This window comes from Myxine glutinosa, chromosome 11, assembly GCF_964187855.1.
Source record: "Myxine glutinosa chromosome 11, kmMyxGlut1.1, whole genome shotgun sequence".
NCBI lineage: Eukaryota > Metazoa > Chordata > Myxini > Myxiniformes > Myxinidae > Myxine > Myxine glutinosa.
This window is the reverse complement of record NC_136271.1, coordinates 33,703,083-33,718,081: the sequence shown is the minus strand read 5'-3', so window position 1 is coordinate 33,718,081 and position 14,999 is coordinate 33,703,083. Positions and strand designations below refer to the sequence as shown.

General features: G+C 45.2%; 1 protein-coding gene across 1 annotated transcript in view; it reads left to right on the top strand.

Moving 5' to 3' along the window:
• Positions 1-2,144: 2,144 nt before the first annotated feature.
• The window catches only part of NUDT21 (nudix hydrolase 21), a 63,306-nt gene continuing 50,451 nt past the window's right edge, over positions 2,145-14,999 (top strand). Inside the window, exons 1-2 of the mRNA XM_068130453.2 lie at positions 2,145-2,305; positions 4,710-4,910. Coding sequence (XP_067986554.1) covers positions 2,181-2,305; positions 4,710-4,910 — 326 coding nt within the window. The 5' untranslated portion in view covers positions 2,145-2,180. The remainder of the gene's footprint in view (positions 2,306-4,709; positions 4,911-14,999) is intronic.

Below are 14,999 nucleotides of genomic sequence, written 5' to 3'. Positions count from 1 at the left end.
TCCCATTCGAGGACACAGGCACAGTTCTCCTGTGCGACGTTTCCCTGGGCCAACCTCGCCCCATCGTGCCCACCGGATGGCAGCGGCACATTTTTGACGCCCTCCACGGTCTTTCCCACCTGGGCCGGAAAGCATCACAGAAGCTCGTGGCAGCAAAGTTCGTCTGGCACGGGCTCCGTAAGGACATCCGCGACTGGGCCAATGCCTGTGTCGCCTGCCGGCGCGCAAAGGTCCACCGGCACACCCAGGCCCCGTTGGCACCATTCGACGTGCCCGTGCGGCGCTTCGACCACGTCAATGTGGACCTGGTGGGACCCCTTCCCTCCTCGCGGGGCTTCACCCACCTCCTCACGATGGTGGACAGGACCACCAGGTGGCCGGAGGCCGTCCCGCTGGCATCAACAACATCCGCCGACGTGGCGCAGGCCTTCATTGGCACTTTGATTGCCCGTTTCGGCGCGCCCTTGGACATCTCCGACAGAGGCCCGCAATTCACCTCCGAGCTTTGGGGAGCGGTCGCCCAGGCCTTGGGGGTCAAGCTTCACTGCACCACGGCCTACCACCCCCAAGCCAACGGCTTGTGCGAGCGGTTCAAACGCTCGATGAAGGCCGCTCTCAGAGCCAGCCTCCAGGATGACGGTTGGGCCGACAGGCTCCCGTGGGTCATATTGGGCCTCCGAACGGCCCCTAAAGAGGACCTCCAGGCTTCCACCGCCGAGCTGGTCTACGGCCAGCCACTGCGCGTGCCGGGCGAATTCATCCCTGACGCCACCGGCCCCTGGTCCGCGGCTCGCCAACGCTCGGACCTCCAGGAGGCCGCCAGGAGATTTGCCCCCGTGCCAACGTCCCACCACGGCTGCCCCCAACCCCACGTCCCCCCAGCACTTCGCACTGCGGAGTACGTTTTTATCCGGCACGACGCACACCGGGGACCGCTCCGGCCGCCGTACGATGGACCTTTCCGGGTCCTGCAGAGGGACGAAAAGTCATTCATCGTCGACATCGGCCTCAAGCCAGCCCATTTGGACCTCGACCAACCTCCACGGTTGGCCCTTCTTCCACGACGGGGCCGTCCCCCGTCAACCAAGCCCCCCGCCCGACCATCCACCGCCACGCCGCCTACCACCCCCACACGAATCACTAGGGGTCGTTTCGGCCGGGTCATCAGGACCCCCCTCAAACTGACTATCCTGGTGCAGGTTAATTCTGGGGGTGGGGGGCGCATGTAGCGGTTACCGGAAGCATGACACAATTACCGTGCACCGGCCGATGACGCAACCGGCGAGCGGTCACGTGTCCGGACTCGCACCGGGCGTGTCCAGACTTGCCCTTCTCGGGCGAAAACTTGCCTTGCATACCACGCCCCGTCGGGAGGCGTGACTTACCTATTTTGCATACCACGCCCCGCCTGAGAGGCGTGGCTTTTGTGTGTTCAGTTCAGTTTGCGATATAAATTGCCGCCCGTTCGAGGGGCGGATTCAGTGTGCTTTTGAGTTCTTTGGTTTTGAGCTAAATAAATAGCTCGGTGAAACTTCGTTCCTGTGTCGTCCATTTTGTCTGGCTTTATCGTGCGAGCACAGCTCCCACATTGGCATAAAATCCACGTGAAAAGCTTTAAGTCGTTTTATCTGACTGTGTCTGCTGTCTTTCCCTCTTCTTCTTTCTCAGTACCTTCCTCTTCTTCGTCGGGTTCGGGTTAGTCTGCCACGTTAAATCGACAAGATTTTTACACAAGTTTTTGGGATTCCATTTCGGTAATTAGAGTGAATAACCGAAAGGATGCAGAAACTTTTGATGTCGTTTTGTTGGGGCGCGAAAAAAAATTCAGGCGGTGTATAGTTACGTTTATATATTTTGGACACGTGCACAATGATCTGTATATACACATTTTTGTATATTTACTGTTTATGTATATATATGTATTATACACCTGATGTTTTTTTTCTGTTTTTTATTATGCACCTGGTGTGATTCACCGAATTACAATTACATACTGATATAAATTGGATCGTAATATTTTCTGACAATCAGCCTTTTGCCAAAGAAAATAAGGATTTTCTTTTTAAAATAAAATATTTATCATATTCTGTCGTTCATTCGCTATTATCTATGAGTATTAGTCTTTTGCTTGTTTAAAAAAAAATAAAAAAATAAAGAGGAAGAAGAAGCCGTTCTTTGAAATGGCGACCAGAGGGCTGGGACTTAGTCCTTTGGCTCCTTCCAGAAGTACTGGTTGGCCTCGAAATTCGGCCGCTCCTAAGTATGTGGATCCTCGCTCGATCACCCTGGGTAGAACCATCAACTTGTGAGTTACCGGGCCTGCGATAAGCAGGGCTTTTGTTATTTTGCGTTGAATGCTCGTTATGTTGCTGTTTGCATTTGCTTACTTTCCTTCCTCTCGTGTTGGATATTCATTTCATGTCAATGCAATTCTTTGTGTTTGGTTAGAATGGCCTACTATACAATACTGGCTTCCCAGAATAGATTGGTTCAAAATTTGCTGAATGCAAAAGTATAAAGGATTTTGATTCTAAATAAGAATTTATCATGTGATGTTGCCATTCGATTGTGAGTAAGAACCCAGTTTACTCATTAATGGCCTTCGAGGATAGGGGACGTTTAGCTACTGTGCCTGCGGTTTGTTCAGGACTTCAGGTATCAGGTTTGTTGTGCACTCGAGCGAGCTCTCCATTCTCAACCGTTGATGAGGAACGGCTCGCTTGGCAAGCGCTAGCTAGCTGCTTGGTAACGGAACACACCCCTGGTCTGGTCTGGATGCCACAGCAGTCCGTCGGTGTGCACCTGATGTCTCTTACTGGCTTTTGCTGCTCAAAGCAACATGGAATGAGTATTTTAATCCTTTGAAAAGGCAGCACAGTTAAAGATAAAAACTTTGACAAGGTGACGTTTCGAGGTGTGGTGCACGTGTTCGTTTACACTGACTTGGGTCTGATCACCGGACACTTTTATGCTGCCGGTTACGAGCGTGAAATCTGCAATTCAAACAGTCTTTTAAACAACATTTTCAGCATTTATATGAAGGTGGCAATTTCTAGGTGGTTAACCATAATTGTTCTGTTCCTAAATGCAAATAGGAATGCGAGAAATATCAGTGGATGAGAGGCGTCTGGTCCATAACATTTCCTGTTGTTGCAAGAGAGCAGCGGCAGTGTAACACACACAGACAGACACACACTTGTATAACGACAAAGACGCAAACACTTTTATAACGACACACACACACACACACACACACACACACACACACACACACACACACACACACACACTTGTATAACGACACACACAAACACTTGTACAAAGACACACACAAACACTTGTACAAAGACACACACAAACACTTGTACAAAGACACACACAAACACTTGTACAAAGACACACACAAACACTTGTACAAAGACACACACAAACACTTGTACAAAGACACACACTTGTACAATGACGCACACTTGTACAATGACGCACACTTGTACAAAGACGCACACTTGTACAAAGACGCACACTTGTACAAAGACGCACACTTGTACAAAGACACACACACTTGTACAAAGACACACACACTTGTACAAAGACGCACACACTTGTACAAAGACGCACACACTTGTATAAAGACGCACACACTTGTATAAAGACGCACACACTTGTATAAAGACGCACACACTTGTATAAAGACGCACACACTTGTATAAAGACGCACACACTTGTATAAAGACGCACACACTTTTATAAAGACGCACACACTTTTATAAAGACGCACACACTTGTATAAAGACGCACACACTTGTATAAAGACGCACACACTTGCATAAAGACGCACACACTTGCATAAAGACGCACACACTTGCATAAAGACGCACACACTTGCATAAAGACGCACACACTTGCATAAAGACGCACACACTTGCATAAAGACGCACACACTTGCATAAAGACGCACACACTTGCATAAAGACGCACACACTTGCATAAAGACGCACACACTTGCATAAAGACGCACACACTTGCATAAAGACGCACACACTTGCAAAAAGACGCACACACTTGCAAAAAGACGCACACACTTGTAAAAAGACGCACACACTTGTAAAAAGACGCACACACTTGTATAAAGACGCACACACTTGCATAAAGACGCACACACTTGCATAAAGACGCACACTCTTGTATAAAGACGCACACTTGTATAAAGACGCACACTCTTGTATAAAGACGCACACTCTTGTATAAAGACGCACACTCTTGTATAAAGACGCACACACTTGCATAAAGACGCATACACTTGCATAAAGACGCACACACTTGTATAAAGACGCACACACTTGTATAAAGACGCACACACTTGCATAAAGACGCACACTCTTGTATAAAGACGCACACTCTTGTATAAAGACGCACACTCTTGTATAAAGACGCACACACTTGTATAAAGACGCACACACACACACACACACACACACACACACACACACACACACACACACACACACACACTTGTATAAAGACATACATAAAAACATGCACACACTCGTATAAACATGGGGTTCTGCGCATATGCACCGGGCATTCTGGGGCAGATTATGCCGTTTCAAAAGCCGCGCAATAGAAAAAATGTACATACTGGGAGACCATGGACCACCAAAAAGTGATCCAAAAAAGCATATGAAGTACTCACTCGTTTTGTTCACCAGGTACCCGCTGACCAATTACACGTTTGGCACGAAGGAGCCACTTTACGAGCGTGATAGCTCGGTGCTTGCACGGTTTCAGAGGATGCGCGATGAATTTGAACGAATGGGGATGCGACGCTCTGCTGAGGGTGTTCTTATCGTGCACGAACACCGCCTCCCACACGTGTTGTTACTCCAGCTCGGAACTACCTTCTTCAAATTGTAAGTGGTTTTTAACTGTCCTGACATTCAATTACTACACCCTTAATGTGTTCTGTCTTATCTACTTAGCCAGGCTTTCGGTATTATGGTGTTGCTAACATCTTGTACAATCAACGTATCTTGGAGAGTGGAAGATTTTGAGGCTTGTTTAAAAAAAAAAAAAAAAAAATTTTCCGATCTTTTTTGTTCTTGCACCTGCAGATTACTCTGGGCCTGTACCAAAGATTTAAATCAAAAAATAATTTTGCACTATTTTATACTTCAAGATTTTTTTTTCTTAATGGAAGGTTCATGGAAGAGTGAGGAGACATAGGGTAATAAGGCAACTTATGGGCAGTGAGGAGGCAGTTGTGGACACAAGTAAGGAAATGAATGAATGAATGAATTAACAGAAAGAGAGATCTGGAGAGGGAAAGTGCATATATGGGGGGGGATAGAGTCCAGGCGCAGTTGGGTACGACTGGGTAGGGTGGGTACTGAGAGCGAGGGTTCGGGGAAACTGGATTTGGAAGCAAACACACAATTGAGGCATTTGGCCTTCTCATGAGTTGTCGGCTATGGTGCCATTTGAAGAGGGACGGGATGGAAGAGGAGCATACTTCCGGAGACAGACTTAACATGGTAGGAACTAGGGAAGTTTGGAAGGTCAGTCTTGAGTTTAGTCAGACATGTTCGGGCTCCCTGTAGAGGACACGCTAGTTGCAGGTCTTATGGAATTATTTGAGACTAGCCGAAACCCGTGGAACATCCACGGAAGGGAGGATGTGGTGTATGGATAGAGTGTACCATTATGGATGGCATAGGGGATTTGCTTGTCCGAGTAAGAGTTAGGAAGAAAGATCAATTTTCACTTGTGCAAAAATGCTACTCACAATTACATCGCCTGTGCGTCGGCCTGTGATTGAGCCAGAGAGTTGGCCTGTGAGTCAACTTCCTTTCCAATGTCTGCAAGAGTTGAAATACTGATTGTGAATGTGTAAAATTATATGAAAGAAGAACATGCATATCAATAGACGATGCCATCGAAAAGGAGAGCAGCTGTCAATAGAAAAGGATGTCTGACATCAATTTGACATTATTGCACAGGAAATGACAAACAAAGAAACAGTTCATTTCCATCGGGTAATATTACGATGAGAGATCAGCCGATACCTTTATTATGTCCATCAGCATCCATGGCACTTACAAAAAAACCGCAGCATCAGCCAGCCGCAGCCAACTATCACGTACCGTCTCGAAGTCAATGCCATCCTTTTATCTCTTCGTATACAAGTACAACTCACTGATCGCAACGTCACTCCATTTAACTTTATTAAAATGACGATAAAGACGTGAAACCCGTGGAACATCCACGGAAGGGATATCGTTCGTCTGTTTTCAGCTCGTTATCTTTAAGCTTCCTTACGTCTCGCCACCTGCTACACCTCTCTGAGTTACGAGGATTTATGCAACGCACCCCGAGTATCGCAACGTCACTCCATTTAACTTTATTAAAATGACGATAAAGACATTTCCTTATATATCCTAATTTCAAATGTTCAAGGGAATAAAAAAGCTTCCTTACGTCTCGCCACCTGCTACACCTCTCTGAGTTACGAGGATTTATGCAACGCACCCCGAGTATCGCAACGTCACTCCATTTAACTTTATTAAAATGACGATAAAGACGTTTCCTTATATATCCTAATTTAAAATGTTCAAGGGAATAAAAAGACCATTTGGTTCACACCACCCATCACACCACTCGACTGTCGAATCAGCGGACGGCTCGCATCGCCTTCGCCCAGCAGACGCCAATACGATGGTGTCGATAATCGGATGCTTTTGATCCCAAAGTCGGCGAATTCAGATTTTTCGAGTATGGCTGTACGTGATAAACAAAGAGCGCGGTTCGTAGATGGAAAATGCATTAGTGCTGTGGGCATCGGGTCACTGGGTGCGGCGTAAAAGGGATAACAAAGTCGAGTCCTTACGGTATTATTATATAGATTGCCTTCAGATTTAACTTTCAGTTAGAGGAGGCAAGTTGTTTCAAAGCAATTGCCGCACCACATAATTAATTGTATAATGGTAGGGTACAAGGGTTGGATAACTGTAGATGAGTTGAATCTGTGCATATGAGAGAGCAGGTTTCTGTGGAAGAATTATTTGGCTGAGTTCATATCAGGGGTCGTAGATATAGGAGACCAGTTCTGAAGTGAGATAGCGGCTTGCAGTCCCTGACTCGAGCAGGTTTTCATCAAGGATTCGTCTGCACTTTGTACCGTCCATTGCCCCTTTTAGCCTGACAAGCTTGCAAGTCAATGCTGATGAAAAGCAGCCCCATAACATGATGTTGCCACAACCATGTTTGACTGGTGTTGACTGTGTGATGTGCAGTGTTCAGCTTGCAACAGACATAATGCTTAAAATTTAGACCAGAAAGTTAAAATTTCGTCTCATCTGACCACAAAACTTTTTCCCACATACCTGCAGTATCATTGAGTTGCTTTTTCACAAACGCCATACGAGCTTTTAGATATGTCCTTTTCAGTAATGGCTTATTTCTTGCCACCTGTACATAGAGGGTAGCTTTGTGAAGGGAATGGGATATTGTTGGTTGAACACTGACCCTCATCTCAGACATAGAGCCTTGCAGATGTTTCAGTCATTGTTGGATTTACAGTGATGTCCTGAACCAGTTTCCTGCTTGCCCAGCTTCTGATTTTGGATGATCTGGGTGGAGTCTGGGTGGTATGATATGTCTTCCACTTAATGATGGATTTCACCGTACTTAAAGGGATAAGGAGTGACTTTGAAATCTTCTTTTAATCCTCTCCTGAACAGTGCTTCTCCACCACTTTATGTCTGACTCATTTGGAAAGCCCCTTGGTCTTCATGTTTACCTTCTTGTTTGACCAAGTGAGTTGCACCCTAAAACTCCTTCGATAAGTGTGGGAAGGTTAATTTTTTTAAAAAAGTTAAACTACTGAAATACATACAGGTGAAACCTATTACTCTTATTTTGTAACCTTTCAAATAAATAACTTGCGTATGAAGTGATTTAGCATTAATTAGGGAAAGGTTTTGAATACTTGTGTAACTGATAATCATCTGATTTGCACTGTTAATCAAACTTATTCATATTTTATCTGCATTTTTAAACTTTATCACTTTGGAGTAGTTTGTGAAGACTCTTTATTAAATTTGATTTGAAAGCATCATGAAATAAGCTCTGCTGGTATCAAACTGTGAATACTTTTACAGTCAACGTTATGAGGAAGAAAGAAATGGGATAAGTGGTTAAAAGTTGGTCTATGGCCGTGGTTCTTAACCTGGGTTCAACCGAACCCCAGGGGTTCAGTGAGCCAGTCTCAGGGGTTCGGCGGAGGTCCTCCGAAACGCATTGCAATTATTATTATTATTATTATTATTTTTTAGTTTTGTATCAATTTTGAATCTATGTGTAATTACGCTTATTATTAATATTATTATTATTTTGCTATGTATGTTACGAACGAATGGAAATGTTATTTGTAATTGTATTCCCATCCCATTCATGGTTTCTCTGGTCTGTGTTTAAGATAAGTTGTTTCACACTGATTGTAGTAAGTTGAATCAATGAGCAACTTGCTAATTATTCTGTTGATGGTGCTTACTTGCTTACTTACTTACTGGATTTTGGACTTTGCAGGTGTTCGGAAATTCCAGTGAATAGCCTCGATTAGCTTGCCGTGTGCCGTGCGTCATTGGTCGCGCCTTACTTTGAAGTTACTGATTAATTGAAAAGTAAGTTGGAAATGTTTGTGGATATGCAGGGTGGGTTCAGAGTTATATTAAAGTCAAAAGTGGATGGTGATTTATAAAATATGATTTTATTACTCAGAAAATTACAGACTTGGCATTTAATATGGAATATATTTTTTGTGGGGGTGAACTTACTTTTCACGATGTCTTAGAACCAAAAGTTCATTGGAATTATGTTGAAATTATTCTAGATTTTGTTAATGTGACCTTTAAAAGAAACAAAAACCACATTTGACATTTCGAAACAAATAAATTGATCCTTGAAAGTGATGTAAACTGATATCGAACTCAATTCATGGACAGTACTGTGTTAAACTTCTGTACGTTTTCCAGAAGTATCTCTTTATTTTGCACATTAGCCAATTTTTTTTTTTAACAAAAACAAAAGTTAAATTACGACTGGGATTACGGACAGTAAAATTACAGTTCAGTCCTTCGTGTAACCCCCACGAGCATTCAGGAGAGCACGTACACGTTGAGGCATGCTGTTCACGAGATTTGCCAAGGTTTGGACAGGAATCGCTTGCCATGCAGTGACAATAGCCTGCTGCAATTCACACACAGAGGTCGGTTGCTGGTCCAACTGGTCGATTTGACGCGTTAATTCTGCCCACAAGTTCTCTATCGGATTCATATCTGGAGACATGGCAGGCCACCCCATATGCTCCACACCACGGTCAGCAAGAAAGTGTTGGATCATGCGAGCACGATGAGGCCGTGCATTGTCATCTTGGAAGACAAAGTTTCCTCGAAAGGCTGCACGAGCAAATGGAAGCAATGTTTCTTCCAGAATGGCCCTGTACTTGAACTGGTTCAGGTTTCCATTCAGAACAACCAGGTCAGTTTTGCCCCCTGCATGAAAAGCAGCCCAAACGGTCACCTCACCACCTCCAGCTTGGACTCTTGGCATTATACAATCTTTGTTGTAGGCTTCATGCACTTGTCTGCGCACTCGGACGTGGCCATATTGACGATAGACCAGAAATCTAGACTCGTCACTGAAGATCACGTGATTCCAGTGTCCTGGCTGCCATTGACGGTGCTCTCTGGCCCACTGCAATCGGCGCTGGCGGTGTTGTCTGGTCAGGCGTGGCTTTCTCAGGGGATGCCTGGCACGATAGCCTGCTTGAACCAGTCGTTGGTTGACTAGCCTTCTGGATACAGGCACATTTGTCAGTTGCTGCCACTCAGGCCTAAGCCGATTAGCTGACTTGGTACGGCCATTACGGACTAACCGGTGCAGCTGGCGATCATCCCTCCTTGTGGTTTTGCGGGGACGTCCTGGCCTCGGTATTGAAGAAGGGACACCCCTCTGAGCATTTCGTTTTCAGGATCTTTGACACCTGACCTTGAGTGATGCCATACTGCCGAGCAATAGCACGCTGTTTCATGCCGTAATTTCGTAAAGCCACCACTCCATGACAAACAGCATTGTCGAGTTGACGGACCATCTCCAGAGGAAGCGGCAATAACTTTTGGAGACGTGCAGCAGTTGTTTTCCACTAATACAGAACGCAACAACCCTTGTATACCCGACTGTGAAGCCAATCGTCAAATGCACCTGTCCGTACATTTTGCGATGCCACCTGTGATATAATCCTGTTGTTGACTTCTTGCTGCGACAGACAATCAGTGACATGGTTCTTTTAACAAATAAATCACCAAAGTGTAAAAGAAACTCACCAGATTGATATACTGAGTTAAGAAAGTAAACCCAATTCAAGAAAAAAAATATATTCCATATTAAATGCCAAGTCTGTAGGTGGAGGTGATATAACTCCTTTTGTCGCAATTCAAAACTAAATTCGCAGTTTTCTATGTAATATTATAATGGGATTTGAGGTGACATAGAGTTGAGTAGATAATAAATCCCGTCATCGTAACTATAAGTTATGTTTTCTTCGTTAAAATTTCTCAGTTTTCAGAGGGGTACTGATTATATTTAAGTATGTTCCTTTTTAAATTTTTGTCATATAATTATTTGCCCGAACTCAATTAAGATCAGTTTGTTACTTTTTTTTTTTTTTTTTTTTTTTTTTGCAGTATGTCGAGCAAAAAAAGGAAGTGGTCGGAGGATTACGTGCGGTACGGGTTCACGTGTTTGACGGAACGGGACGGAAGTCAGCGTCCTCGATGCATGCTTTGCAATGTCAAGTTGAGCAACTCCAGCCTAGCACCAGCAAAACTACGGGAACACTTCAAAAAACTGCACGGCGAGGGGCAGTACAAAGTCGCAACGCTGGATGAATTCAAATTGAAGAGAGTCCGATTCGACGCAAGCACTACCTTGCCCACTCTCAGCTTCGTTCCAATTGACAAACTGATCCTCACCGCATCCTATGAAGTTGCGTACCGGATCGCAAAGCAGGGGAAACCGCACACCGTTGGCGAGACACTCATCAAACTGGCCGCGTTGAAGATGGCCAACATAATGCTGGGAAAAGCTGCTGAAAACAAGTTGTCTCTCATTCCACTCTCAAATGACACCCATCAGATGTAGCATCGACGACATGAGCGACGACATCCTCACCCAGGTAGTTGCAGATTTAGTCGCGAGCCCGACGAAATTCAGCCTTCAAATCGACGAGACCACCGACGTTTCGAATTTGAGCCAGCTCATCTTATTTGTGCGTTATGTCAAAGGAGACGAGATCAAGGAAGACTTTCTGTTCTGCAAGCCTCTCACAACAATGACGAAGGCAGTTGACGTGAAGAAGCTTGTGGACGACTTCTTCAGAAGCAACGGCCTCTCGTGGAACATGGTGTCTGCAGTTTGCTTGGACGGAGCTCCAGCCATGCTGGGATGCAACTCCGGTTTTGGAGCGCTGGTGAAGGCCAATGCACCACACATCATCGTCACGCACTGCGTCCTGCACAGACACGCGCTGGCATCAAAAACCCTGCCTCCAAAACTGGCCAATGTTCTGAAAATCGTCGTTGAAACTGTGAATTACGTGCGAAGCTGTGCTCTGAATCATCGTATCTTCAAAGAGCTGTGCAATGAAATCGGCTTTGAATTCAAAGTCCTTCTCTACCCCTCTAACGTTCGATGGCTATCACGAGGGAAGGGAGTGAGCCGTGTTTTTGCCTTGCGTGTAGAATTAGCCCTGTTTTTGCGAGAACACCAGCATTGCCATGCAACGCACTTCCAAGAGTCAGAATTCATCCTCGCCTTGGCGTACTTGGCTGACATCTTCGACGCACTCAATCATCTCAATTGCCAGATGCAGGGCGGTGGAATGAATGTCATCGAATCTGAAGAAAAGCTGAGCGCTTTCCGAAAGAAGTTACCGTTGTGGAGGCGGGAACAGAGAACGACAACTTTGCGAACTTTTCGCTACTGGACGAGTGCGTGAGCGGGATCGAAGATGAGTCTGAAGTTGGAGGCACTGCTGTACCGGGGGAGCTGAAGCAAGCGATTGCCATGCATTTGGATGAGCTGGGAAAGTCATTTGACGGCTACTGCCCCGACCAAGAGCAATGCCCAGCATGGGTGCGGCAGCCGCTTACTTTTGACGTTGCAACGGCAAATGTCAACGACCAATACCTCGACGACCTCATCGAACTTCAGCAGCGCCAGACTCAACAACAACGCTCTCAACGTTTTGGTGCCGCCAAATGGAAGGGTATCCTCAAAACGCTAAAATTGCCCTTGAGATCCTCGCGCCGTTCGTTACAACGTCTCTCTGCGAGCATGCGTTTTTGAAACTGGTGGACATTAAAACAGAAAAGGAGCAGGCTTGCATGCGAAAATGATTTGAGGGTGGCCCTTGCCAAAACAAAACCACGCATTTCCCAGATCGCCTCCCGAAAAGAAGAACAGAAAACGCATTAAGATGCAATTATTCTTAATTTTTTGGTCAAATTTGAGGGTTTCCGCGAGTGTTTGGTGTGTTTCGTTTGGGTTCGGCGCCTTTGAAAAGGTTAAGAACCACTGGTCTATGGTGACTGAGAGAACTGTAGATTGAGTTATCACTATTAGGAGGACGATACCACACCGAGCCAAACAATTCCTGGGGTTTAGGAGGTGTAAGGTCAGTTCACGGATGATGAGAAGTGGAGTTATTGATGTAAAGTGCAACCCTGTTGCCAGGATGGTGTTCAGGCCTAACAAACCGGGAGGGATGCTTTAAGGAGTCAGGAACGTCCTGTGGGAGGAAGGATTCTGCTACAGATGTACAGTTTATAATCAGCAGCCTGGATTGGGAGATCTGTTAGATTGGAGTAGAGGTTACAGATGTTTGAGGTCCACATAGGCTGTTGACAGAGTGCAGGAATGTGCTGGAATCTAGATGTACGGAGAGTACTGACGTGAAGACGTTTGACACCGTTGATGGACGTGAAGGGGCAACAAACTGCTGGACGTGTCCAGATGACGGCAACAAACTGGACGTATCAAGATTTACAATCTAGATATACTGAGGAAGACATCATCATGATCTAGATATATTGAGATAGACATCTGAGTTCAACAATACCTCACAGCATACAACAAGATACAGTTAAACATGGAAATTGGACTAAGACACAAACGGCAACACAGGATGAAAAGATGACAGACATGACGAATCCGGTTTGGAAAATTTAGTTTTGATGAACCGCACAACCCAACTGCACATCCAACGTACTCAGACCAAACATTATAGGTCTCTGTTCCAACTTGACAGATCTCGTAATCACGTTTCTTGATCTCTCAAACAAGGATGCTTGTAATTTGCTGAGTTTGTGCTCACCGATGTGCATTGTGTGTCTCATTTAGGAAATTCCCCTTTATGCTAAAAGCTTGTGACATGCATACTTGCATGTGCAGCAATGAAAAGTTCACAAAGCAGGACTTGCTTATCATTACCATACAACAACAACAACAACATGCATTTTAAAAGGCCATTTTCCCTGCTAGAGCGGGGGTTAGCCTTGCGGTCCCCATGACAATCTTCTCCATTTTGCCCTATTTTCTGCATCTCTCCTTGTTAACCCCCTTGCCCGCATTTCTTCTTCCACCATCTTTAGCCAAGTCTTTCTCGGTCTTCCCCGTCCTCTACTTCCTTCTACATTCATTTCCATCACTCTTCTCAACCAGTCACTTTCATCCTTCCTCAACACATGACCAAACCATCTCAACCTGGTCCTCTTCACAGCATCAATCACAGGCTCTATTCCCATCATCTTTCGCAATTCATCATTTGTCTTCCTCTCTCTCAACGATACTCCGCACATCCGTCGAACCATTCGCATTTCCACCCTTTCCAACCTTCGTTGCTGCTCTACGTTCATTACCCATGTCTCGCTCCCATAAATCATAACACTTCTCACACATGCAGCATACACCTTTCCCTTCAGCTTCAATGACACTCCCCTCATCATCAGCACGCCACTCAATTCCCGAAACTTCTTCCATGCACATCTCACTCGAGCAACCGTTGCCGAGTCCGATCCACCTTCTCCATTCAGCATGTCTCCGAGGTAGCAAAATGTTTTCACACCTTCCAGCTTCACGCCGTCTCCAAGATCCAACTCAACATTTCCTCCATCTGCAGCTCCCTCTGTGCACACCTTACATTTGAATGTAGCTGCCACACTGGTTAATGACCCTCTCAGACCACTACATTTTTGATGAACCCACTCAGCGCACATTGTACACTGAATGGAGTTCACTCCGACACCCTTCGTGTCCACACAGCACAGGGCCACTTCCCAGTTCTTTCCACCTCACCACATGCTTTACCACTTGCCATCACCTTCGTCTTTCCGATATTCACCTTCAGACCTTTTGTCTCCATACATTCCTTCCACGTGTTCATCTTTTCCTTCAGTCCATCCATACTTTAATTACCATACGCTTATCAATACCATACGCATTTTAAAATGTAAATAGGACACAAAAACATTATTTGGCATGACAACTGTTCGCAACACCTCTGTGATCATGGAGAATATCACATCACATTGCACGTAATGATAAATAATTACTTTCAGACAGTAATAAGTGTACACCGCAATGTCCCGGTGTGTACCCCGATTTAGAATAGGGACACCATATCCCTGCATCGGAAGAGGCGACTAAGGGTTAGCGTCAGGAAGGGCATCCGGCTGTAAAAAAAACATTGCCTCAAACGGGGAACCATGATTGTCATGGGGCCCGCAAGGCTAACCCCCATTGTAGCGGGGAAAAATGGCCTTAAAACGATCATTCATTCATTTATTCAGTAATGAGTGATTGCCTGCAATAGACTTGCAGCAATATTTATACTTACAGAATACAATTTCTTATGACTGCATATAATATTGTCGTGGTTGTAATAG